Source organism: Caenorhabditis remanei, chromosome IV (assembly GCF_010183535.1).
Source record: "Caenorhabditis remanei strain PX506 chromosome IV, whole genome shotgun sequence".
Taxonomy (NCBI): Eukaryota; Metazoa; Nematoda; class Chromadorea; order Rhabditida; family Rhabditidae; genus Caenorhabditis; species Caenorhabditis remanei.
The window spans coordinates 11,627,688-11,655,033 of NC_071331.1; the positions used below are offsets into that span (position 1 = coordinate 11,627,688).

At 35.1% G+C, this 27,346-nt stretch overlaps 8 protein-coding genes across 8 annotated transcripts; 6 read left to right on the plus strand and 2 right to left on the minus strand.

Moving 5' to 3' along the window:
• Window positions 1-2,005: 2,005 nt before the first annotated feature.
• Window positions 2,006-2,901, plus strand: GCK72_013352 (uncharacterized protein; the record flags this gene model as incomplete). The annotated part of the gene is made up of 3 exons (XM_003092090.2): window positions 2,006-2,194; window positions 2,480-2,707; window positions 2,809-2,901. 3 exons carry the CDS (start codon window positions 2,006-2,008, stop codon window positions 2,899-2,901), a joined length of 510 nt encoding a protein of 169 aa, XP_003092138.1.
• Window positions 2,902-4,788: 1,887 nt separating this feature from the next.
• GCK72_013353 (uncharacterized protein) lies at window positions 4,789-5,799 on the plus strand (the record flags this gene model as incomplete). The annotated part of the gene is made up of 3 exons (XM_003092086.2): window positions 4,789-4,974; window positions 5,442-5,651; window positions 5,704-5,799. 3 exons carry the CDS (start codon window positions 4,789-4,791, stop codon window positions 5,797-5,799), a joined length of 492 nt encoding a protein of 163 aa, XP_003092134.2.
• Window positions 5,800-8,682: 2,883 nt separating this feature from the next.
• GCK72_013354 (uncharacterized protein) lies at window positions 8,683-11,068 on the plus strand (the record flags this gene model as incomplete). The annotated part of the gene is made up of 6 exons (XM_053729809.1): window positions 8,683-8,775; window positions 9,038-9,116; window positions 10,114-10,270; window positions 10,318-10,519; window positions 10,616-10,906; window positions 10,955-11,068. The coding sequence occupies 6 exons, from the start codon at window positions 8,683-8,685 to the stop codon at window positions 11,066-11,068; spliced, it is 936 nt and encodes a 311-aa protein (XP_053584581.1).
• Window positions 11,069-12,844: 1,776 nt separating this feature from the next.
• Window positions 12,845-13,481, minus strand: GCK72_013355 (uncharacterized protein; the record flags this gene model as incomplete). The annotated part of the gene is made up of 2 exons (XM_053729810.1): window positions 12,845-13,160; window positions 13,435-13,481. 2 exons carry the CDS (start codon window positions 13,479-13,481, stop codon window positions 12,845-12,847), a joined length of 363 nt encoding a protein of 120 aa, XP_053584582.1.
• GCK72_013356 (uncharacterized protein) lies at window positions 12,864-13,499 on the plus strand (the record flags this gene model as incomplete). The annotated part of the gene is made up of 1 exon (XM_003090335.2): window positions 12,864-13,499. One exon carries the CDS (start codon window positions 12,864-12,866, stop codon window positions 13,497-13,499), a length of 636 nt encoding a protein of 211 aa, XP_003090383.2.
• Window positions 13,500-15,418: 1,919 nt separating this feature from the next.
• Window positions 15,419-17,496, plus strand: GCK72_013357 (uncharacterized protein; the record flags this gene model as incomplete). Its single annotated transcript, XM_053729811.1, has 8 exons — window positions 15,419-15,496; window positions 16,216-16,376; window positions 16,422-16,557; window positions 16,649-16,739; window positions 16,823-16,904; window positions 16,986-17,073; window positions 17,116-17,321; window positions 17,373-17,496. The coding sequence occupies 8 exons, from the start codon at window positions 15,419-15,421 to the stop codon at window positions 17,494-17,496; spliced, it is 966 nt and encodes a 321-aa protein (XP_053584583.1).
• A 500-nt stretch (window positions 17,497-17,996) lies between these two features.
• Window positions 17,997-19,513, plus strand: GCK72_013358 (uncharacterized protein; the record flags this gene model as incomplete). The annotated part of the gene is made up of 7 exons (XM_003092083.2): window positions 17,997-18,157; window positions 18,211-18,311; window positions 18,361-18,454; window positions 18,500-18,616; window positions 18,664-18,884; window positions 18,980-19,057; window positions 19,257-19,513. The coding sequence occupies 7 exons, from the start codon at window positions 17,997-17,999 to the stop codon at window positions 19,511-19,513; spliced, it is 1,029 nt and encodes a 342-aa protein (XP_003092131.2).
• A 184-nt stretch (window positions 19,514-19,697) lies between these two features.
• Window positions 19,698-24,481, minus strand: GCK72_013359 (uncharacterized protein; the record flags this gene model as incomplete). The annotated part of the gene is made up of 11 exons (XM_003090338.2): window positions 19,698-19,772; window positions 19,821-19,994; window positions 20,099-20,223; window positions 20,606-20,742; window positions 20,937-21,049; window positions 21,557-21,683; window positions 21,731-21,862; window positions 23,332-23,431; window positions 23,479-23,628; window positions 23,681-23,806; window positions 24,394-24,481. 11 exons carry the CDS (start codon window positions 24,479-24,481, stop codon window positions 19,698-19,700), a joined length of 1,347 nt encoding a protein of 448 aa, XP_003090386.2.
• Between the last annotated feature and the right edge of the window lie 2,865 nt (window positions 24,482-27,346).

Here is a 27,346-nt window from a genome sequence, read left to right on the forward strand (position 1 = left end):
GTATAATAGTGAAATAGTACAGAAAAAATCACTAGATTAATACTGAATTTGCACAAAATAATTATGGTGAACAAGTTTTCTAAATTTTTGATGATACGATTCAGAACCACTCCATTTAACTTTTCTAGATAGAAAGGCTTTGATTTTATCTCGGTTTCAGTCTCAATTCATCTCATTTGAAAACTGAAATCTATTGATTTATTGTCTAAATATGTTGACTTGGAATTTAAGCTAGAGCATTACATTGAGACCATATTCTTCCGATTCAGTGCATGATACATTGGATAACGTATATCACATAAAAACTATTGATAGACAAAAAAAGTGACACAGTTTTAGTTTTTGCACAAGTCATGTTTCGGCATCTTTAATTCGATAAAGAGAGTCAGTTGTTCTATCACGTCATTTTATTACAATATGCTGAAACGGTGCTAACTATTGTATTTTAAACCGAAGCATGTTCATTGTCCCATCACTATCTTGGAGAATTGTTTTGCTAGTACTCGGTTTGAGAAGCAGCAAAGTTTGTAAACAAAACACAAAAAAACTAGTCAAGAATTTTGTTTTTGCATGACATCATACGGTGTTGTAAGCTCAATAACCACAGACAAATACAACAGAAATAATGAAAAGATGAGAAGTTCATGAATCCGCTTAAAAAATTCTTCTCCTGAATCGATACAGTAGAATAACCAGACAAAACCATTACTTACATATTTATAGAAAGATCAATAAGAAATCGTAGAATCAGTCGGATAATTTTTTTCTGAAAAACTTAAATTATGGTTGGAACAGTAATAATTTCTGTAATAACTCGTTCGAAATTCTATTTATTTCATACGTATAAAATTGCAAAGTTCTTATTTTCAGAGTAAATACTTTGAAGCTATTTCAGATCTACTCACGAATCTGGTTTGTGAAAGATCTTGGTATATTTGCAGTTTCAGTCTCATAAGTTATTTTTGGGAATTGACTTGTAGGCTGATAGAGAATATGGATCACCTTTGCTGACACGGGATTACCGGAATATTTTTTTTATTTACAGTTAGACGTCATAATTTGATTAAAACTCAAAAATCTAAAGAAATGATACTGGAACACGAGATGAAGAGGGATCGTTGATTTTGATTTTTGCGTTAACCAATATGATGTTCCATCAAATATGATACTTGACAGAACTGAGGAACAGAAAAATAAGGAAAATATCCGTGTTATCGAAATTGAATAGGCTTGAATTTCAGAGTTAGTCTTATCATCACAATTGCAAACTCAACTGCATTGGACAGGTTAAATTTCAGTTTCTGTGTGAGATTATGTGTTTCTGTAATCGAGTTATCATTTATTAGTCTTCTATATCGTCAGATTTATGAAGTCATCTAGATAACAGTAGTTATAGTTGTAAGTTTATTGAAATGCACATTTCGGTTTCTTGATTTCATGAAAATGTAAACTGAGATCTAATAAAGTAATAAACTTAGCTGAAAAATAATTTAGAGTTAAAATAATGAGAATTGTCAGAGTACGCATTCGATCAACAAAAAGTCCTATGTAGCTTGATCTCTCCCAAAGAATCAAAAAACTATGGCAAACAGAACCCTGACTTCAACTTTGAATCTTCAAATCAAAATTTCCATCTAGATGTTCTGATAACAGAACAGAAACGTTTCTGTACTCTTTGACCTAGACACAAAACTGTGTAATTTGTTCATCTAATCCCTTTTCACTGCCATTTCGCAATTCCAAACACTTTCCTTTTCTCCTTACTTTCTTTTTTTTCAAAGTAAGTTTACAACCAAAAATATCCGAAGGCAAGCGCAAGAGTGTAGATACACAAAAACGGGAGCACTTGTCACATTTTTGTTGGACTACAACTCACTTTCGTACCCGCTACATAAACCACGATACGCTCTGGCAAACAGAAGGTAAAAAGTGAGTTGACCGGGTATAAAAGTGAGGACAAAAGACGCCAGAGGGCACCTTCCATTCGAAACGTCTCGAAACGAAAATGATGAGTAAAATGGTCGCTTTGCTTTTTGCTCTTTACTTTGCATGTGTTTCCGCTAAGACATGCAAATACGACAGTTCTGGATTCCAATCTCACTGGAGATTTGCGAATAACTCGATTATGCTTCAATTCATGAATACTGATATTAAGAACAATCACTGGACTGGAATCGGCTTTGGAGATGATAAGGTGAGACATTCTGTTTTTGTGAATAGTGATTTTCTGGGAATTGTATATGTTCAAGTTTAGCTTTCTAGAATCTGTTGGGATATTGTTGATTCTAAATGATTTAGGGAAAGAAACCTCACACATTAAAAGCCAGTCCTTCCTCATCAAATACATGTTTCTTGAAACAGTACATCTAAAAAAAACTGCAATTTCTAACAAAATTCTCAAAAAAGGTTCTCCAATGATTACTATGAGAGCTGAATACATTCCAAAGTCTTCTACCTAAACCTCTCCATATTCTTCCAGAACAACCTCGTCGGAGTCTTCTTCATGGTATCCAACAACCAAGTCGCCGTCCGTACCGGAGCCACCACTGAGCACGGACCACCAACATTCTCTCAAAACGGAACAAACTCCGCTCCAATCCAGACTCAATCTCTCCTTTATTTCCCAGAAGATAAGACAATGAGTGCCGTCGTGCAGATTCCAGTTCAATTCCAAGGAAGAAATCTTCAATCCTGCCAGAAGTGGAGGGTAAGCTTTTGTTTTGCGTATTTACCAAAAAAATTGAAAACGAAAGATAGTAAATTAAATTTGGACTGAATGAAACATGAAATAATTTTATAATATTTCAGTGGATCAAATCTGGAAAGATCGAGAACGGACAACTGACCCGAAACGACAAATCTCCAAAGGACAAGAAGGTGTGCCCGATGGAATGCAACTAAACATTTTTTCTCCATGAATAATCATTTCGCCATGTAAATAATTGATTCTCCTCTTCTCTTCCCTTTTCTCCGAATCAGAGCGTGAGCTTTGACCAATAAACGGTTCGACTAGAAAACACAGTGAACGTGAGCATTGTTAACTTTGACTACTGTACATAGTTCCTCCTCTTTCCGAAATCAAATAGAGTGAGAGGTTTGTTATTATTGCCAGCCGTTGGTTGCGCAAGTATTTTTGAACAAGGAGACACTGTTACAGGTGAAACTCAAAAAATCACAGTTTACAAGATTGACGGATGAGTTGAAACTAGTAACTTTTGGTTATGGAAGGGATAATATACGGAAAAGAACACAGTGAGTAAAACAAGAACAGATAGTGAAATGATGAAACATTTCGGAAACAGAAACATCTGTTCTAGACTCGGGTACAATTGTTGAAATCCGATAAAACAGTTCGGGTGTCCACCGTCTGTGCTTTTGAGAAATCGTTTCCTCAAAATAAAAGTTGGTTGCACTAAAACTTTTACTTCGTTGTCTCACAGCTTTCCCAGTGACATTGAACCTGTTTTAATAGCAATAGTCGAATGTTGCTGCTTATTGTTAGGACTGAATTATTATTTTCAACTTATGATAAACTTTGGGAAATTTCTGAAATCCGCCGAAAAAATTGTGAAGTTTTCACTGAATATTGCAGAAAAAAAATGCGGAGAATTTTTCTTTTATGGGGTTATTCACATCCGGAAAAAACTTTTTCTAAAATTTCCGGGTGACATTCATTCTTTTAAAACTTCCATTACGAATCTGATCTCAATAGTCCTGAAAACGTTGTTCTGAAACATGAAAAAAAAAGTTTATCTAATTACTTAAGAGTTTGTATTTAAGGCTTCCAAAGATTGTTCAACTAAAAACTCTATAACGATATAAGACACAATCTCAAAATCGAGCAAACCTATTTAATGAGAATTGCGATTTTGAAGTCCACTAACAGCTGGAAATAAGTTCAAGATAGAGAATGACTTATAGCAAAAAACGTGCAATGACATCCGAAGTACTAGTAGTTTAGTAAAAGTTATTAATATTAAAAGTTTCCAGAAACAGAAAAGTTTTCAGCCTAGACTAATTTTTTCAAGTGCTTCGTTGCAACTCTTAAAATTTTTATCTGTTAGAAAAGTCTTAAAAACACGATGCACTCAAAAACTATCATTGTTCACGGATTCCACAAGAGAATATAGTGGGAAATGCCATAAGTACGGTATTCAATGATGTGTCCGTCAATTATCACATTTTTGTTTTAATGAAGTTTTCTAAGAATCTCTAAACACTGTAAATTCAAAAAGCTGAGAAAGAAAGTTGCAGCCAGTAGTTTTTAAATGCTGAACATAACAGAAAAGATTATACTGTTTCAGAACATTTTTTTTTTCATTTTTTGAGATCTGTAAAGATTCGCCCTTAATTCCTTCGAATTCTTCGAATTCTTTGAAAAGTACCCAGACACCTCATCAAGAATCAGTTTTTTGGTGACATTGTGTACTAAATCATACGTAATGGGGCTATTCCCCCATAACGTGCAAAATTGTTTTCCAGACACACTCATCCCCTCCGTCCCATTCATTCCGTTGATATAGTCGATGCTCTCTGTGGTTTACCGATTTGAGCAAAATGTGGGCAACAATCAAATATTTGCCACAATTTCTCTCTTCCATCGTCTCCACTTATTCCTCTTTTCTTCATCAACTGTTTACCAGTCGTCACCTCAAAAACTTCTGTTTTCCATCCGAAATGATGATTCGACACCCACCTAAATAACTCGAAGAGTCAATACAGTAGACGGGGTTTAAATGCGGGTTTTCGACGAGTAGAAATTCAAAATTTGAGAGTGAAAAAATAGAAATGATCGTTCAAATTTCAATTCTTCTATTGGCTACAATTGGAGTCGTCAGTTCCCAGACATGCAAATTCTCAAAGAATGCTGTGAAGGCGAACTGGAAGATTCAGAATGGTGCACTGCAAATCCAATATCAGAATAATCGAATCACTAATAATCAATGGACAGCCATCGGATTCGGACCTGGAATGGTGAGTGAGAAAACCGAAAAGTACTGTTTCAGATAAGTGACAGAGAGAGACGACTTGGTTGTTTTTTGTTTGGTTTCCATTAAACGTTTGATAAGATTGAAACATTTGCGATCTCAGTAAAGAGATTTTTGGTGAAACACTAATTTAAAGTTGAAAGTTTTGAAACTGCAGTAATTGAGAAAAGCCTCATCATGTTTATATGTACTTGAGCGACACCGTTCTTACAACTTCGCTCTAATGAACCCGAAAAAACTGTGAATGAGATATAGTGAGGAAAAGCTAATATTCAAACTGCGTTGAAATCATACAAAATTATGGAGCAAAATCAATACTTAACTTGATAACTTTATGAAACACAATCTTATTTACGGTTGAAAAACATTAAAAAATACAGATGGCGCATTTTTAAGTCAGTTCAAGACAGATTTTTCGCTAGGGGCTCATTATACTTATTCCATTATTTCCAGTCCAACCTAAACGTGATCGTCTTCATGGTTCAAAATGGACAAGTCACCACTCGCACCGGTAGAGCAACTGGATACGGTCCACCAACTTTCGATAACCAGAATAATGTGAATGTTCAAATGGCGAATCACTCTGGATCAACACTCAATGCTCTCGTCTCTGTCCCATTGAATTTCAACGGAATGAATGTTCAGAATTGTCAGACTTGGAATGTAAGTTTGGATTTGACTAGGGAAAACTCAGAATTTAATTGAAATCTTTCAGTTTGTCCAAAGCGGACCAATCAACAATGGACAAATGGGAGTTCATACTTCGAGACCAGATCAAGTCAATAATGTTTGTGCTTCACAGTGCAGATAATTCCGATGATACCGATTTGGAAGTACTAAAGTAAATGCTATTCATCCCATGTATATAACCGAATTGAAACAATAAAAGTTTTTCGAAAAACTGTGTTAATGGTTTTCGAAGCTTCATAATTCATAATATCGCTGACTCAACTTGGTCGTGCTCGTTTCATGTTTTGGGCTCTGAACTCTGTTTCATAAAACTCGATACGGACAATGTCAATGGAAAACTTTCAGGACTCACCTTTTACAGACTAAGTAAATCAGTTTTTTTCTGAAAATCAGTGTTTATTTGAATGTTCCCCATTCCGTCACACCCTTCAAAAACCCAAATCATGCTAATTATCTGCTTCTCTGTGGATTATCGTCAATATACCATCTAATTACCCTCGTTTTATTTTTCCTACGGCGACATGAGTATTCATAAGAAAACACACAAGAAAAGGTTCTTGCTTGCAAATATTTTTCTCAGTTTCATTGGATCTATTTCAAGGAATTTGCCTCTTGAGAACTGATTCCAAGCCTAAAAACATTGCTATCACTTTTTTAAAGCTGAAGCTGTCTTATGAATTATAGCAAAGTTAAAAGTTCATTTCCTCAGAAAAAAACAAGCCTCCCCAATTATTCAGATTCTGTTCATCAACAATGAAGTTCATCAGAAATTATTTCCCGAATTGTGAAATGCTTCGTTGTTCTAGATTCTCAAAAAAACGGAACATTCGAGTTGAGGTTTTCCTTTTCATTTTCCCTATAAAGTAACCGTGCTAATACAGAGTTTTGAAGATTCTGATATTATAATCTTCGAAATTATTGATCAGTGGACAATCAGTAAAACTATTTTCGCATAAGAAGTAGCTGTTCGAATATCCGAAATGAACCAGAATCTGCACCGTCACAAATTACCCGTTACGAAATAATGCGTGCTTAAATTTTTTTGAAGACCACAATTATTCACAGTTTCATCGTTTTATAATCTGTGGGAGTATTATCTTTCTGTTATTAGTAAGCAAATATTTCCTGTTATGCTTGCCCAAGTTAATTTTTTTATATGAAAGTTATAGCTGATTCCTCTCCGCACCTCACATTAACACAGGTTAGCTTTCTCAACTTTGTTCATAAGAAAGTATTGTAATCATTTTTTGATTAAAATATTGTATCCCATATTTTTCAAAGTACCAGATAGATAATCGAGCAGGAATCGTTCAAGGCTCGCCTTCCATTTTCGGATAAAATCATCGCGGTATTAAAACCAACGAATCATCAACACAAAATGATGTAATTTCTAATAAATCAAATACTCTTACAAAACATTTTCGCATTAAATGTTAGCCTATGATTACTCAATTTCCATTTTTCAAAATGTTAATGATAACTTGAAACAGTGTCTTCGATCAAAAAAAGGGAAACGGTCAACTGACCAGTAGAAAACAAAGAAGAACTTGTGTCCGTTTGGAATGTTATTCTCTCTGTAACGTCTTCTCTTTATTTGAAGAACCCCAAAAAATGATGATCACTTCTTCTTCTTCTCTCTTCAATTGACTGGTATGTCATTTTTCTTCTTTAACCTATCTTCTTGTCGTCTTCTTTATTCAGAATCAGTTCATTCTTTCACCCTTTTTCATCACTAACAAACAATTCCTTTTCTATCAATTTGCCTTCTCTCTTCTCCATTTTCTTCTCCATTTTTCTTCTTCCTTTATTGTCTTGTTTTTCACTGATTTTTGATTTCTTCTCCCACCATTCTTTCAACGAACTACTGATATCTCACTTCTTTTTTTCTAATCGAAGTTTCCTTTTTCTCGACTAAAAAGTGTTCCCACGATTCTTCAGTCACGCCTTCTTGTCTCATTTCATTTTAGTTCTTCTTTCTCTATTTTTCATCCGAGACATTTCAAATTTCAGAAAATCTTGTGTGTTATTTGCTTGTACATAGATTTCCGTTGAGACTCAAGTTGAGAAGAAATAATTGAGAAATGAATCATAAAAGAAAAGATGAAATTGTCATAAACATCCTCACGGAACTTTTGGTTTCTCGAGTGAGCATTGAGTTGGCTCACTCAAATTTCAGACTTAATTTTGAGTCTCTAAAAATGTTTTCCGTTTCTTTTTCTTCATTTGACAAACCAAGACTTCAGTCTTGTTAATAAATTGCCTTGCTATCGTAACACCCAAACATTTTAGATTTGGATCAGTTGGCTGTGGACCCTCGAACTTCACAGCTAATCTTGCTCAAACTATGTCGCATTTTTGAAACGGGAACTTTTGAGAATCAACTTGAATCTCTGGGTTTTTCAGATGTCGTTACCAAACTTATTTGAATCAAATCTGTTTCACATCAAATCCGAAACCTAAAAACGTTTGTTTCCTTTCCGTTTTAGAACCTTAAAAATAGAAGATTTATGAACCATTAAATTCTTGTTTTTCCAAGTTAATTGCTAGTTACAGTGTCACGCGACATCGTGACAAGAAATGACAAGTCCATTTCATTCTATAGAGACCTTCTATCTTGGATTGCTGATTGTGAGGTTGTTTATTATAAACTCATGAGTTATAGATTCATATTCAGGATTTGATTCATGTTAAAAACTGAAAATTCCATACAATTATTGGAGAAAAGAGTTTCAATAAACCGAAATATTTTTTCAATTGTAGAAATAGTTTTTTTGTTTTCTTCAGCAGTAGGATGATGAATTGACCAATACCTTATTGGTTCCCATAATCTCTAATACGTTTAATCATGGCATAACTGTCAGTGGCCGCAATCATTATTACCTTGTCTCTTATTTTCATGTTCAATCTAATCTTCCACTTTTCTCTGTTTCATGTTTTCCGTATATCTTTCCGCTTATTCAAAACCATCAGTTGGATCCAAGAAAAGGTCACCCTATATTTCAGAATGGCGTCAATTTTCCGTCGTCTTCTAAGTATCCGAAAACCGAAGAAAGTGTTGACTCGAAAGGATTCCATCACTGGTCGTAATCACACATTCGTCAGTTTTCTCTTTTCTCGCTCAGTTGCCAATCATTCCTAATTTGATAAAAGAAACGGAAAATAATTTCCGATTTCATTTTTTGCATGCCTTACTATTAGTGAAGAGGGGAACAAAACAAGACCAATCAAGTGTAAACATCACAATTTCTTTGTTAAAAAGTATATCTTATGAGAGTGATATCGAACATCAAAAATAGTTCGTTTTGTTGAAACTGATTTGAAACAGTACAAATTATAAAAATGTAACAAATGTTTTGTAGGAAGTGCCGTACTTGTCTCGACTCGACGGAAACCAATTACAAACGGGACAATCGTTGATTGCCAGAGGATACATTACAGGTAATTTGATAAGAGGAAACAAGAATGAAAATGAAGAAGAATTTGAAAATTGGAATGTTGAAAATAGAGGAGAGAGAAAGATGATGGTTGAGAAGTTGAATGAAAGGGAATCCCATACTATCACAGAAGATCTTGAATAATAAAACACTGTTTTGAGAAACAGTGAATGATGTAAATGTTGATGAATGATGTAAATGTTGATTACAATTAGCTGAGGAATAACTTTATTGAGGAAAAATCCACAATTTTATTGAAATTTCCGCGGGGAATTTGTTTAGCTAAAAGGATCACAGGGATTCTGAACTCGTTTCGAAACGGTTCGAGTCTCAAAATAAATCTAGCAACTCAGTTTCTGTCTGAAAATATGAAATGGAGTTACAATAGCTACTGGAAAATGACTAAATCCGATGTCACAAGGACTTTCAGCATATTTTGGTCGGTAGTCAGAATTTAAAAATCTTGCAACCTCGTTTTCTAAGAGTACAAATGTTGCTAATTATTAGAAACTGTAATTAATATTTCTCCAACGATTCGTATTAAAACTTTCGATTCGATATACTTGTAAGAGATGGTCTGCTGATATATTTATAACGTTATAAAATGCAACAATTAGAAACAAATGCATTTTTAGATCTTCAATTACATTAATTCTTCACAAAAACTCTGTTCCAATAAGACATTCAGTCCCCTCTATAACACAACCCTATTGGTAGTTACGTGCTGAACTATTCAAAAATCTATTTCGCTCAAAAACACGTTATCCAAAAAGGGGTTTTCTTAAACCTGTTATCACTATTGGGAGCTGAAATATGTACATTTTGCCTACTTTTGATTTTTCACATGTAAAATGTTGGAGTTCATGTCAGCTTACATTGAGAACCTCCATAGGCAGACGATTCCATTTTTGCTGTTTCAAATTCATTTCATTCTCCGAACAACTTCACCATAACTCGATATTTCTTTAGTCATTCAATGATTGAAAGACTTCTTTTTTCAGGAAGCGAAGGATTCATTGTCAATCTGACATCTGGTCCAAGCGTTGAACTAGATGACAATGGAACCGGACAACTCGATGATCGACTCCTAGCTCTCCGAGTCGATCTTTCAAAAGGAAAAGTGTTTCTCAATGCATGCATCAATGGACAGTGGGGAAAGTATGTGGTCATTACGCTTTATCGACAAAATGATTGATAATTTTCAGAGAAGCATTCGTAAAGCAATCCTACAAGGAGGGAGACGAGTTTGACATCCGAATTCGATGCTTCGAACAGCATTTCGAGATTTACGTAGAGCATAAATTGATTGCCAACTTCAAACATTATGTTCCAATGAGCAATATCTCTCATATCTATGTCACTGGAGATGTTCGACTCTACGCGGTTTCGTGGGAAGGAAAACTTTATGTAAGTTTAAATTTTTTAATGTTTCAGCTGTTTGTGAAATATTAAAATTAGTTTTCACAAACCATTCCATAATGCTCAAAAAATCCAAACTTCCAGAACATGCCGTACACTGCTGACATCCCAGGGAATTTCTATGTCGGTAGAAAACTGTTCGTCTCTGCAATTGCTGACAAGAAACCAAAAGATTTATCGATTGATTTCTTCGCTGGAGAAGATGTTCCATTCCGATTGAATGCCTCGTTTATTCAAAAGAAAATTCAAAGAAGCAGCGAGATTTCTGGCACCAAATCGACTCCAGAAACCACGTTCGAGGGGAAGAATAAGTTTCCGTTGAAAGCGAAACGATCCTTCGATATTTTGATCTACGCTTCTGATGATAAGTTTTTGGTGAGCCATCTTTCATTCTTGAGAGCAAAACTGGAATTATTATTCCAGGTTTTCATCAACGACGTTCTCTATTGCACATTCGATCACCGTATGCCTGCTGCTAAAATCGAACGTCTACAAATCAATGGAGACATCCAGCTCATCGGAGTTCATATAAAGTAGATTCACGTACAATAGTTTTCATTTGATATTGAATTCCTTTTCCATTATTCCAACAATTTTCATTTTGAATTCATTTAATAAAAACATTGTATCACTGGGATCGTATCAAAAGAATCTACCTAACATCAGACATTCAGCCAAAAATCCTGATAACAAGATCTTGAAACTGATATCTCTCAAACAATCATTCAAATAATAAAAAAGTATTTAGGGGGCACCCGGAGTTGAACCAGGGACCTCTCGATCTGCAGTCGAATGCTCTGCCACTGAGCTATACCCCCACAAGAATCATAAGATTCTGACCGCGTACGGTTTATCGTGGAGAATCAGCGTTTAGCGTTATTCGGAGAAGTAGAGAGAACGAGAAGCGTGGAGACGCAGAGAAGCGGGAGTGTTGGTTAGAGGAATCGGGAAAACGAACAGAGGGAAACTTATGTTCAGAAATGGAAGGAGGGTTTGTGATCTGCTGGTTTTTTGGGGGTTAAGAGGGAAATTGGAGAATTGTGAGAGAGTGATGTGATAGGGATCTTTTTGGATTCTTAACTTTCAAACTGAAAATAATTGAAAAATGGAGAGAGACTTTACGAAATAGTTGGAATCTACATTTTGGGAAAGGAAAAAAATTTGAAAACACGGTTGGTCCATTTCAAAAATGTGACATTTGAGTGAGTAGACTCCGGGATATTTTTTGGTTTCAAGAGCATGTCAATGGATTCTTGATAATGCTGAGAATTGTTCTTTGGGTTGAAAATTTTAAAAGTGACACGTAAGAATTGTTAATGGAGAAATTCCGCACAACTCTGATGCAAATAAGAACATATGTGTGTGTGAGATTGAATGAACAGAAAGTTCAGGAGTTAAAGAGAACTTATCGAAACAGAAAAATTATTTTTATACTCATTCAAAAACTCTTTTCTTTTCTGTTTCTACGATTTTATAGAAAATGTAGATTTTCGGATATCATTAGCTCTCTTGACTCTCTTGAATAAACTATATGTTCCATTATCATAGAAATTTTGTTTATCCATTGAATTTGCTAAACAGTTCACTATTGTCGGACAATTCGTGACTCTATATTGCAGGACACTTATAAATCTCTATTTCATTATTGATGCACGTATGTGTGTGAGATTGAATGAGCAGAAAAGTCAGTAGTTGAAATGAACTCGTAGGAACAGAAAAAATTTTGTAAACGAATCTTAAAATTGCGGGTGTCCAAGAATACGGGAGCCCATGAAGACACGATACTGCAACGATAACCTATGCAAACACGCTGGTCCGCATTACATGGCGGTGAACATTAGAAACATTTTCATGCAGCAATTTTTAGGAGACGTGACAATATAAATTTTTCCACGTTTTTTTTCATTAGAGCGTGTTCGCATAGGTTCACCTTGAAATATCGTGATGAAGAAGCAGTCCTCTTATCACAACTAACAGACTAACCAATTTTGAGATTCTTTTACAAAAAATTTCTGTTCCGATGAGTTCATATTGATTCCAGACTTTTCTGCTTATTCAATCTCACACATATACGTATACGTACATCAATAATAAAATCTAGTTTTTTTCTTCATAACTTGATTTCCTGACACGATAAAAATGAAAACGATAAAAATTGACGTGCTAACCTCCCTTTTCTTTTTTGCTCTAAAAAACTCTGCACTTTCTAAAATTTATCAACTCAAAATCAGTTCTCAATTTTCTTCTCAATTACAATAGTTAAAGGTAACCTCTCCCTCTCCCCTTCAAAACCTTCACTTCAATTTCAGACAATTAAAAAGTGTCAATAATAATGGCTGATGATGGATACGAAATGATGGGGCCACCAGGAGTCGAAGCCAAACCAGAAGCTCCTCCACCTCCTCCTGCAGCACCTGCCAAAGCAACAGCAGCAGCAATTCCAGAATTTCCAGTTTCTGCTAGTGGGCCTGATAAGCCATCTGCCACTGCTTCTGCCTCATCAGCTTCTTTTGTTTCTACGGCAACAGCTTCAGCTTCTGTTGCTTCAACTGCCTCTTCTATTCCACAATTTCCATCAACTGTTCTCACTTCTTCTGCGGTGGACTCTGACGAGGCATCGACCGAATCTCTATATGATGCACTTACTTATTCAGACTCGGAGGAAAAAAAACCGAGGAAACCGTTATATGACATGGTTGATGGATGGTTTGAAAGTGACGATGATGATGATGATGAGGAGAAAGAAAAGAAGCTTACACCAGATGTGGACGATGAAAAGGAGAAGAAAGAAAAGATGCTTAAACCATATGCGGACGATGAAGACCCCAACGATTACGACGTCATCAATTTTGTTCTTCTCGTTTTCTTTCTGATCTTTATTCTCTCTGTTTCTATTCCCGTACTTTTGGCGGCTTCTGGAGTTTGGCACGTGGATTTGATTATGGAACATTTGAAATACGGAATGTGATTGACTTTGAATAAATGGTTTTCTGTCTGTTTCAGCTTGTCTCAATATAGTTTTGTTTCGTTTAAAACTAATAATACAGTTTATGACGAAGAACACATTTTTAACCTCAAGTGAAACTGTGAACGTTTTGGAATTATACATCAGGAAATAAGAAATTTATCAGATTCAATGAAAATTCCGGAAAATATCAGGTCCCGATGTACTTGAACTTATCTTTTATTTGACAAGTGTCGATTTATTTTGGTCGAGATATTGAAAGATACAAATTATAACTTCTGATGCTGGAAATAATTTTCAGCGACTCTAGCCATCTTATTTTGGGAATAACCAAAAGTGCGCTTTCTAAAACAGTAAATTTTTTAAATTTGAATATCTTCGAATTTCTAAGTTTTTAGGAGAAACATAGACAACTGATGGTTACCAATGAACAGAATGAAAGAAATAAAAGAAAAATGATATCTACTGTTGTCGACTAGATATGTAACCAAACAGAACAATAACAACGCTTTCCGGAAACAGGCGTATTTTTTCAGCTGCTTTTTATCTCCAGTTCTAATGATTACATTTTCCAGTTCTGTTGAACTTTCTGAAATTGCTGTAATCTCGATACAGGTTTTTTCTTCAAATTTTAGGTTTCATTTTCAGATTTTTTCTGTAATATTTCAATTACGTAATGTCCTTGAGGTATCAAAAACACTGAATACAATTCCAATTTGCATGCAGTAATAGAAAAACCACGATACAAAAAATACGAGCAGTGAATGAAAATATTCATGGTATCTTGTCGAGATCGGTTGTCAATCAAGATAACTCGAAATTTTAGTTTTTTGTGAGCAACGTGAAACAGATTATTATCACAAGACTGCTTTGTGCAGGTTTCAATTTTTGAGGAAGATACTTGAGAAAAAGAGCAAAGTTTTCAGAAAAATATTATTGCAAAAAAAATTCTTGTTAAAAAATTTTAAAAATTCAAATCCGGCCCGCTGGCCCGAAGTTTTGCAAGTTGTATTATTATGATGTATTGCAAAAAGAGTTCCACGACATTTCGGAACTACGACGTTTTGCAACTGTGACGTTTCGCAACCACATCGCATTTGCATATTTGGGTCAGTTGAAAATGTTGAGCGTACCAAAGGACCTAACATATTTGAAAACATTTAAATAGAAAAAGATGTTAACCGACCCGTTTTTTAACAAAATTTCAGAACCGTAATGAGCTATACTAGAATTTTTGCCATTTTCTTTTTTACTGTTTAACTGTATTGAGAATTGAATTTTCGGAAACTTATTTTGTTTATAGGCATGTTTTTAGAGGCTCTTTATTCTCAGAATAACAAACCTCAAAACACTAACTACACTCTAACTCATTCATCTGAATCTTTAAAATTTCAACAAACAAAACATCACTTTTCCTTCCAAATCTCCTTCTTCATTCCATATCATCTGAAGCATGAAAATTTATGATCTACACGTGTTCAGACCGCCCTTCTTATTCTTTCCTTTATTCTTATCGGATGATTCAACCTTAAATCCCTAATTCTTTTATTCTCCGTTCGTAACGGAACTCTTATCCCAATGAACTCTTCTATTATTCTGGATTTCCTTATAAGCAAATAAGAGTCATAGGGTTTTGTGCCATTTCCCTTTTTTCCTCGTTTTTTTCCATTAAGGTTTAACTCATGATAAGATTAATAACTAAGTTTTGTTTTCTCTTCAAGTACAAAAAGTGCTCATCTTGAACATTCTCTGAACCCAAAGATCTTACTCAGAACTCTTCCGATTAGTCACGTTAGAAAAGTAATGGACTTTGATTTGAATCCCCAGAAAACAATAGAAAAGAGGGCGGAGTGTGTGCGTGTCTGAGGATATAAATTTGCTCGTGGATTCTCTTTAAAAATAAGAATTGTACTCAGTTTCAGATGACTCTATTCCATGTAAGTACTCCATTCGTTTACGACACAACTACTCTCATGACGGCGACTACTTTGATGGTTTCGGTGAGTTGAATGAATTCTTTTCGAAAAGATTCCAGAAAGTATCAAATTGGCGTTTCGAGTAAAAGGGAATACTTATCGTGCGTTTGATACAGTACTTTACTGTTACATAAGTGCGACCAAAAGTCGTATGGTAGAGTGAAAATGATACGACCGGTAGTAACTTTGGAAAAATTATATTGCTCTCAATTAGGACATCTGAAACCAACCAAACGTTGAATTGTTGATGAGTTTCGGAATAATCTAGTTCAAAAGTGTATGTAACATCATGGTTGGTGTGTTCTGTTGATTGAGAGACAATGATTTTTTGTATAAATGAAGTTGTAAGATTAACTTCATTGTCAGTTAAATTATATATAATCTCAACAAATTTTCCTTCCCATATTTTCGTCTGTTTCATGAATGCATTTTTTGAAAAATGGATTATTCAGAATGTTCGAACGACGGGTATGAAAGGTTTCTCACTGCCTACATGTTCTAATTCTGGCAGAGTTCTGCAACCATTTCGTGCGTGTTTGGAAAAGTTTGGTCACGCAACTACCGAAAGGCTTTATTCTTTCAGTACTTCATCCTATCCTATTGAAAAACTTTGATTCGTGATCAGATCAGACCTATCGATATTAAAATGACAGCAATTAGAGGTCGGATTATTAAAAATCTTCCCCAGCTAAAAAAAACTTATAAAAATCATGAAACATGAAACAACCCAACACCTCTTCCAGGTTGGATCCATCGGCCTGATCTCCAACTTCATTGCAATGTTCGTTATCTACCGTAACCCTCTCCTCCATAACACATTCGGTCTTTTATGTTTCTCTCACTTGGTTTCAAACGTTGGAATGTTATTCTGTTTCACAACATGGCCAGTTGCAATGATATTGAAGTGGGTTTACTATATATCCATATATAGGAAGCAATTAAATTTCAGTCAAGATAACGACTTGGCACACAGTTTGGCTGGAAAACGGTTCGGTCAATTCACTATAATCTTCTGGTGGAGTTGTATAATAGCTCATCTTGCTATTTCGATCAATAGATATGTTTCGATTGTGTTTCCGATCAAGGTAGGCATAGAGAATAATCTATTTCGCAGTTTCGAAACTTCCTAATATTACTTACAGTATATTTCCAACTCATTAATTCACATTTTTTCAGTCTTACATCTGGTTCACCGTTCCCAACACAAAATATGCCATCTTTTGTATCTGGCTCGTCGGCTTCTTGGTCACTATTCCTTATTTTTGGCGTACGTCATCAGTTGTAGTTTGTAGTGGTTATTCCTGTGATTTGTGTCTGTGTATTCGTAAGAAACCAAATTATAATTTCCAGACGAAACATGCTACGTGGCATTCAACGCGCATACTTTTCAATGGACTTACGCTGAAAATCCATGTGGACAGTTTCTATCTTTGTGAGTTATTACTGTTTCAGATGAATGGGTTCAGGATAAGAATTCTATTCTTTTTTGATATCAAGGTTTTGGTTTTTTCAGATTCGATTTCATCGGTGGTGTGATTCTCTGCTCGTTCGCTTTCACTATCGACATGCTTACTCTATTCCGTCTTCGAGAAGCAAATAATGTAATAATTCAATCGATTTCTCCAAACATAACTCAATCTCAGATGATGGGATTGAGTACTCAAACTGCTGTGGAAGCTGCGAAACGAAGGAAAACTGAAATCCGTTTCTTCACTCAAGCCTTCACTCAATGCATTGTTTTCTGCATTTGTCTTCTCTCTTTTCATATTTTCACTCTTTTATCTGACAGCATTTGGTGGCAATTCGCTATGGTCACAATGATTTGGATCCTCGCTCATTCATCAGACGGGTAAGCTTTCGTTTTCTCAGAAAATAAATATATTTTTGATTTAATTTTTAGCCTAATCGTTGTCCTCTTCCATTTCCGTTTCTCTCTATGCAAAAATAAACGTCTGACGTCTACAATGATGCTAAATTCGTCAACAAACCGAGTGGAAACCACGCATGCACCGGCTAAATTCTGATCAATTGTGTGCGAAGTGTCGTAAAGTGTGGCGAATCGTCGTCCCGGTGTTTGCGGACTTGACAAATTTTATGCATTTTTCTTCTGTTTTTCAGCAATAAAACGTCTTAAAATGCACTTTTAAATTGATAAAGTTGCAAAAATACATAAAAACACAGCTTCTGAATGTACATTAAAGGGTTTTCTGCTGTAGAAAAGTTTAAAAAGCGGTTTACAATAACAACATAAGTTTTTGATATGGGAAAATGTTTCTATAATAAATTCCCGGCTAACAAAACACATAAATTCATCTATTCTTCTCAGAAACATTCTGATGTCTCATGACAACCCTTTCATTATAATTTCACGCCATCATGCTCGCGCTTTCACTCTTTTTCTTCTCACCTCACTATTTTCCCTTCTCTGTTTTCTCTCTTCCATTGATACTCACACTTTTCAATTTACTCTTGTTTACTCATTCCAACCTCAAAACGTTTCAATTTTCCATTATTTTCAGACAAAATGCTCGCCCAAGTGCTTCTGACGTTAACAATAACGTTGAACACAATACAAACAGTGATGGAACGGGAAAAAGCGCTTTTCGATGTGAATAAATTTTATGTGAATCCAGATGATTTAACGTCGGATCATTGTACAATTCAAGATTCATTGAGGAGAGCAGAGTGAGTTTTTAAGCCAGCGAAATATTGAAATAAAATTTTCATTTGATTTCCAGACATTACTTCCTCGAAACGTGTCCGACAACGTACGATCCAGTATGCAACGATCCAATATTTAATAAAAATCACGAATTCGAATTTCGATGTCGTTTTCCGAGTGAGATTTGGCTCCAAAATGACAAATTAATATTTTTCCCAATTTTCAGTGAGAACGAACAGAGTGTTATCAATGAACTCAACGAGTTTTCTCGATTTAATGAAAATGAGAGATCCGTACGCAAGAGATTGGTGTATGATTGTGTAAGTACTGAAAAAACGAAATTTCAACGAATTTTTGTTTTTCAGGCTATTCCACTCGCCCAGCTGCCCATTTTCCGCTCGTTTAGCGCCACATTTCAACCAGATTCCCGGCAAATTCGAGAATATTCTGCCGGTTGCTGTCGATGCTTCTGATTTCTCAAAGTATGATTCAACATCCCAAATTTTTTATTCAAATGATAATTTTCCAGATCGCATCGGCTCAATTTCCGTTACGGAGTATCCGGAACTCCAACAGTTCTGTTGTGGGTTAATGGTCAAGGTGTCGGCAGAATGGGAAATAAAGATTTGGATTTGGAGAACATTAAGAAATTGATCACAACTCACACTGATCTGATTGAAGTAAAGGAAAAAGTTGAGAAGGAAAACATTATTCCGGAGAAATTCATAGAGTTTGGTGCAGAGTTAAAGGGTGAGTTGCAAATAATTTAATTAATATTCAGCTGCTTTAGAAGAGTTTTCTGATATGTATTTATATAAATACTATAAATGTTCTGCTGTTTTCAGATCTGTCAGGTGAAATGATCGAAAATCAATTGTCAAATATATTGACCTTCTTGTTTTCTGTTTTCGTCTGTGCTACCAGTGAGTTTTCTTTCAAAGTATATCTGGAAACAATTGATTTATGCAATATTCGATGCTTGTCAACCAGTATTTGATTCAGAAAATCGTTGTTCCGGTTTCTTTTTCGAAAAATTTCAACATCAAATGGGAAAAATCCTATATCGAAAATTACAGTTTTCAAATCAAATGTTCTTTTTTTTTCAAACCGCTCTATTTCCAGCCTTCATCTACCACGTCCGCGAACGAATTCTCCTCAGTGCCCCAGTTCTCCAATGGTTTCAATCGAGATGCGGTGGTCCACTCTGTGAGGATATCTACTTTCTCTTCTATGTAGTGGCTCCCCGTAATCGTGCTCCTCGTCCAGCAACTACAGCTCCAGCAGCAGCAGCTCCTGCGGCTCCAGAAGAAGTTCCAGAAGCTGCTCCAGAAGTTGCTCAAAATGACGATGAGTTGGCACCTCTCGTCATTGAAGATTAGTTTAATTTCCCCGAGTTTTCCCCCCAGATCTCTTGTCATTCTTTCATATCTTTTCCACCAATTATATTGTAGTCAAAACGTCTTGCTTCTTGTAAAACGGGTCTAATTGTGTTACTTGATAAAACGCCATAGTTTTTTTTTGAGTCCAAAGAAAAGTGTACAAATTCAAATTTAAAAATTGAAACTATCCGTCGACTCGATTAATCATATTCTCCCGAATGATCTCCTTCCGGTGAATGTAATAGAACCAGTAGATGATCTGAAACTCAAAACTGTTAGATTTTCCGAAACTGAATACTGAACTCACATTAAAAACAAAGAAAGTCAATGGAAACATGACACTGGATATCGAATCGATACGTTCCGGTGTCCAACAGCCAGTTCCACACGAATTGAGAGATTTCGTGGAGTCAGAGCACCCGGGAGGAAACATGAAACGACGTTCCGATATGATTCCATGTGGGGATTCTTCGCGGGATGGCTGGAAATGAAATGATTTGAGCGCATCTTCAACTACTTTGGCTGGCTGATAAAGGTGCGGCTGAGTAGCTCAGTCGGTTACGATTTTGTTCAATTCTTACTTACATTTCCCGAAATTTTCTTCTGCTGCTTCTTCTTTGCCACCGTCTCATCTCGAACCATGAATCCGACAATGGCCAATTCAAGAAGGGAACAGAAGATAAATGTCATCGATACCAACATCCAGACGTCTGAAAGCAAAATGATATGAGGTTGAGAGGGAAATGCGCTCTATTGATAAAAAGTGATTGCATGTTTCGGTACAGCGCATTAACAGAATTGGTACCTCGGTTCTAGATTTTTTTCTGTTTCAGGTTTGCTATGAGATTGGGCGATTCTTGAGATGAGCGTTGCGTGTAATTACGGCGTTACTGGTTTTGCTATTCTTTTTTGTATCAAACAGCTACTAACCAATGTTTCTATTTCTAGTTGTGTCTGAGGCAATTTTTTTCTGTTTCTGAAAGTTGTCATGGCTTGAAGTTCAGTTTCCATTCTGTTCTGATACGGTCTTGCGATTTTCATTTGTTTTCAATTCTGTTGTGATATTCGGGAGCAACTCTATCCATTACTCACCAATCCCTTTGATATAAGAAACTCTTGGCAGATTCCTCATAATATTTCCGAATTGGAAGACGATTGCCAAAAGACTGTTGACACCGAGCATTGTTCGAGCGGGGATTGCACGGGAACCGAGAGCGAATGATACCCAACTGGAAGACAACTTTTTCTTTACTGTTTCAATAAATTTTCAAGATTAGGAAGTTATTTAGAGATCAGTCAGTTCTAAATTTTCATATCTAGCTACTATGTCAGACTAATTGTAAATAAAATGTTCCGTTCCAGCCTCATCATTTTATTTTTATCAAAATAAGAATGTCCCAGCCAGCTCTCAAAGTTAGTTTACCTTATAAAAATAGTCAAATAAGTCGGTAGATATGCTTGCATGAAATACCAAATGAATCGTCTCTCGAATATGATTGTCACGTGAAGTTCATCCCACATTCCTGCTGGATAGGGCTGGAAATCGCTTGGATTAGCTAAAAGTGTCTGTTATTGATTGTGGATGAATGGGGTTTTGTGAAGCTTTCTGGCTTAGTTAGTAAAATTATTCCGTCGAAACTGCAGAGCAAACTTTAACAAATTTTTCTAGAAAGATTAACTTAAAATAACCGATAGAAATAGGTTTTTTTGGAACTATGGTGTTTCATATTCTCATATTTGCTAGTAACTAGAATACAATGTTCAAAACTAAACCATCCAAAATCGGCTTTCCGAAGACTTGGCTCGACACGATTAAGAGTTTTCCACCATTTTCCTAATTTGTGAATGAAAAATGACATTATAACGAAATTATCTAATTTACAACCCAACTTGTGTCATGAATTCAATGACAAACATGTTTCAAAGAGCCATGAAGAATTCACAATAGTTGTGCCGTTATTCCGTTATTTCTATCGACACAACAGTGTTCAAAACTACAAGCAGATAGCTCAAAGTTTATTTATTCCAAAGTATTCCACTCACTTCTTGTTTCCTCGCCGTCTGAATCGCGAACAAGTCGAAATCGGGAAGCACAATCTTCGACAAATTAAACACTGGAAACTCTGCATCTGACCACTTCATCTCAACTTCTTGTCTGTTGTAATTAAAACTGAAACCATTCGAATTAAAGATGAGAAGATCGAAACCAAATCAAACCTTTCATAGATCAAACTACACTTCTGAAGATCCAATGGGAAGTTAGAGAGGTCTAGGCTGCATGGTCCTTTCACTCGGACACGATAGTTGACCATGACGGTTCCATTGGGAAACAACATCAAAAAGACACTTCTGGAATAGGTAAATTTTGATAAATGAAGATGAAAACACAACGATTAGATCAAATCTAGGTCATCAATGAGGAACCAGCGAAACATGGAACATTTTTAGAATACAATTTTAGAAAAGAGGAAATTTACAGAGGACACTTGTCATTTTCCAAGAATTGTAATTCCAGATTCATTGAATCACAACTTTTTTACTGCAGATGGAAAGAACCATGTACAGTAGCGAGCATAGGTGAGGGCAGATTCATACTTTCATGTGTAACTCAGCTGAATCGTGTCCGTTTTGAATAAACTTTTTTTTGAAAGATTGCTGAAATATCCAGTAACAAGAAAATAAGTTTTTTGTAAAAGTTTCAGTTCTGATTTTTTTCAATAATTGATTTTTCCTGATCGTGATTTGAAAATTCGAAAAAAAACTTTTTATTTTTCTCTTGGAGTTATTTAGTTTTTAATGTCAAAATGATGGAAAATGCTCAGATAAACAAAAAATAATGTGGAACTGATTTCTGAAACCTTGAGCATCGTGCCAGAGCTCTAGAAGTCAAATGTAGTGTACTCGGGAAAATCATCATAACTCATCAAAAAATGTTCCAAATTAGCCAAAACATGTACCAAAAGACGTGTTTTGAGTTCTTCTACAGACCAACATCAAAAAATCAAGATTTTAGAAAAAATAATTTTTCAAATTTTTTTCACCCAAAAATTTTTCATTCCAATTTTTTCCTGGATTTCCGATATTTTCTGGCTATAAAACGAACAAAAAACACAAACATGTGTTTTAATATTTGTGATAAAGCACTTTGCATGCAGTATTTGAAACGTATGTTCGTTTTATTGCCAAAAAATATCGGAAATCCAGGAAAAAATTGGAATAAAGGAATTCTTGAGTGAAAAAAATTTGAAAAATTATTTTTTCTAAAATTAAAATTTTTTGATGTTGGTCTGTAGAAAAACTCAAAACACATCTTTTGGTACATGTTTTGGTTGATTTGGAGCATTTTTTGATGAGTTATGATGATTTTTCCGAGGACGCCACTTTTGACTTCTGGAGCTCTGGCACGATGCTCAAGGTTTCAGAAATCAGTTCAACATTATTTTTTGTTTATCTGAGCATTTTCCATCATTTTGACATCAAAAACTAAATAACACTAAGAGAAAAATAAAAAGTTTTTTTTCGAATTTTCAAATCACGATCAGGAAAAATCAATTATTGAAAAAAATCAGAACTGAAACTTTTACAAAAAACTTATTTTCTTGTTACTGAATATTTCAGCAATCTTACAAAAAAAAGTTTATTCAAAACGGACACGATTCAGCTGAGTTACACATGAAAGTATGAATCTGCCCTCACCCATGCTCGCTACTGTAGGTGTTAAATTATTAACAATACTCTTTTCTGTTTCAGTTCCCGCTTATCGAGTTTGAATCACTTCGAAATTGATACTGCTCGCGCAAGTGGTAAAAAAACCATACCTAAACGGCGAATTATGAATCTGTGCCACTTTACTGTTGATAAAACAACTGTTTGGTGTCCAGAGTCGGTCTAGAACTTGATGATTCAATGAAAGGTTTCCTGAAATCAAGTAGGGCTTTGAAACTTGTTCACAATCCTTTTCTTACCTTTACACGGACTCATATGCTGAAAATTGAGTGCCGGATCCAGCCAAGTTTCAGTTATATAAATATCCATATCAAAATCATTAGTTAACTCGTCAATCGATGTGATAGCTTGAATCCAAATCTCCACCACTACAGTCATTCCTTCTTCTTCTGAAAATTCTTTTAACTCGAGTCAATATTCTTCTGATCCTGTTGAACTTACGTGGTATCCGAAACTTGTTGTATCCTGTTCCATTGAGCAATCGGTCTATGATATCGGTGTCTCGAGTGCAATTTCTTTTTCGAGAATTGAAAGATTTTTGATGGAGATGGGAGGATGATGAGGATACTGAAAAAGTTCTTTTTATAATCATTCTCGAATTTGAATGAGTTATCGAAACAAATATTTCAATTTCAAAACTATCTGCCACAGAGAATTTATATTTTTTATTTGACATTTTGTGGAGTACGTTATTGTAGGATCAACACTATAATATAGGAGAGCGTTTTGTCTGCAGCAATAATACAGACCCGACAGAAATTCTGTTAATTCATCTATATAATCAAGTTCGTTGAATCGTAATGAATATTTTTCAAGGTGTGTGAAAATGAAAGGAAGAAGAAGTAAGGAGTTGGGCTCGGATAAAATATGACATTTGTCTGAAACATTTTTTCTTTTTGTTGATTGAAACAGTTGATTAACAAGGAAAATATTAGGAATTTTTGAAAACCACAGTGAAATATTTGAGAAACTACATTTTCAGTTGCTGTTGAGCGTCTTTGTAAAAAATCATTCCACATGTTTTTCAACAAGATAAATCAGCGTCGTACGAACACTACCTGGTAATGTAATGAGTCAGAAACAGTGGAAATATCTCAACTTCCGGTTGACCCAGAACTCTAGATTCTTTCCCCGATATTTCGATCCGTACTCACCCAACTCAGCCGAATGAACCAACTCGGAGTAATCAAGTTCTGATGTGATGATGAGGACGGGTAATGTGGATAATAGGGTGAATATCATCTGAAAAGAGATGTGGAATGGCTTCGAATAAGACTGGAGAGTGAGAGCAAGAAGTGTTCTTTAACTGAAAAAAGACAAAATGTCAAACTGTCAATTCAGTACGAAACTAATGAAAAAAAGATAGAGAGATAGAGAGAGGTAGTTGTTGAAATATCAGAATACGAATAATCTGATGAAGAAAACTTTTAACTTTATTGGAACAGCAAGTTCAATACTGAAAATAGAAGTATTCTATCGGTTTCAATGGGTTCATTTTGGATTTACAACGTTACTGAAACAGTGATAGAGACACAAAATTATGACGGTGAAGACTTTGAAAATAAAAACTTATTTCCAAGAACACCTCTCTCTCTCCAAAAAAAAAGCATTTCACATCATAGTATAGGTCATCGGAAGTGGATGAATGAGGTCATGATTTGAAAAGGAAGAGGACAAGGAATTCTGGATAGATCAAAGGACTCGGACATCATTCGAGGAGTTATTTTCCAACTTTTTCTAAGTTTCAGGAGCTTTTTATCTTTTTTCTGGTTTCTTAATTTCGTTAGTTATCACAATTATCATACTAAATAAAACATGGGAAATTGTATCTTTTGTCAATGATGAAGGCGGTGAAAACGTATTTCATGAAGTCTGTTCCTCTTTCCAGATGTTTACGATTCAAACTAATAATACTTTTTTCATTATCAAAGTAAATCTCAATCATCCAATTTCATGGTTAATCATCCTGTTCTTAACATACATAATGAATAAGTATTTAAAAAATCATGATTATTAAACCGAAAATCAATGTTCTCATTGAGATATTTTCACTTTTCAAGTAGAACACCGAAAACTGCATTTTCGAGAAGATACAGGAACACTCGAAAAAACTTAATCCGCATTTCCTGTTTTCCAAAAATATTTTTTTCAGACAAACTGGTGATAGAGGTGAGACGGAACGGTGGCTGAACGAAGCATGGTTAAAAAAAAACAAGAAAAACGAATAATTTGAAACCGATCTTCCTTTATAATTGAAAAAGAAGCCAGAAGTATGATAACGACATTACACTAACGTGGCTATGATATTAAAATTTACCGAAACAGGAAAAAATTCTTTGTACATTCTTTTAAAAATTATCAGTTTCAAACAGTAGGTCAATTCTACGTCAGAATTGAACCGTGTTAAAGTTTGTTTTGTTACAATTAGTTTTATGGGGTTATTCAGGTAATGTAAAAATGTATTTTAATACATGTTTTAACTTATTCACGAACGGTAAAAAATGTATTTTTCACATGTTTTTTTCTAATTTTCTCCCCAATTTTTTGATAGTTTTTCTACATTCGCATGTCGAAAAATGCAAAAAGGGGGAAAAACGTTGTTCGAGCAACGGTAAACTGAGATTTGTAAAAAATAGTTTCTCGACACTCGTGAATAAGGAAAAAATGTATTAAAATACACTTTTACATGACCTGAATAACCCCATTAAAAAAAAGATAAATCAGAGTCTATGTTTCGAAAAAGAAGCAAAAAACCAGAGCAATATGAACACTCAAAACAAATTGTTAGCACGAAAAATATAGTAAAATTTCGGAAGGAAAACTTAGTTTAAGATTAGAGCACGGACTAAAACAATATAATCAAATGTTTCTAAATAACTTCGGTGAAACAGTATAGCTTTCACTGAATTAAAAGACCCATCGAAGAAATTGCTATTTTGTTTTTTTCAGTTTCAGTACGAAAATAGTTTCCTCTGAATTCTTTACAGTTCGTTCATTTCAATGTAATAAGAAACAAATAAGTAAATAATTACCAGAGCAAAGGAACCTAGTAGATCAAACAAAAATCAGAGCAAAGAGAATATAAAAGTAAGGCGGAATGAAAAACATACGGGATTCCTTTTTGCGAGTGAATGATTAATTGATGAGTATATCTTCGTCGTCTTTTTCTTGAAGAAAAAGACGAAGTCACCGTCCAACCTCATCCGTTTTTTTCATCCCCCCCCTCCGCCGTCCTCATCTATCCAAATAATGAGAGACGGAAAAAGGAGTCACTCACATTTTCAGAGAGACTCTCATTCTCTTCAGTGAAGAAGAGCCGACGTCTTCCTTTTCCTATTCTACGGCACAATTACACATAGGGCAATTATGTGTCGTCGAAAAGGATAAAGTTTATAGAGAGGGAAGGTGTATTGTTATGTGAAAATGGGGAGGAAAGAAGATGAGAATATTCAGAGTCGGAAGGTGTCCATGACGTGGCAATGGGGTTGAAGAGAGAAAAGATATAACATATGGGACATGAGCACTTTTTTATGAGCTCCAGGGACTTCTTTTTGGGAAGAGGGCAAGGAAAAAGGAACGGATAGAAAAATGATATTCACTTTTGAGTAGGAGGAGAATGGGAAGGGAAAGAACAAGAATATAGACAAGGAACATGAGAGAATGACGTTTTTCTCTGGAGCAAGAAACGTAAACTTTGGAATTTGTTGGCATGGAATGTTTGTATTCGTTAAACTTTTGAATTTTTATTATTAAGAAGAGGGGAGAGAGGAAGATAGATCAAGATCGAAATGTTGTTTTTTGGGTGAATATGTTATTTATTTTGGTAATGAAGTGAATCAAAAAGAAACGGTACTTTTGAAATGAGAGCCATTATCATGGAACTATCGAAACCGAAATTTTTAAGACATGAAAGTGAAGAAAGCTTCGAAATCTGACAATTGTGAGATTCATTCCACCAACAAATTTATGACAATGGTGAGATAGGGTGCCCATTATGAAAACATCCAACAACAATTTTGAAGTCTTCACAGATTCTTCATAAAAAAACCATAAAGCTAAATAATCCACCCATAAATTTATGATACTGATGAAACTGTACGAATTGTA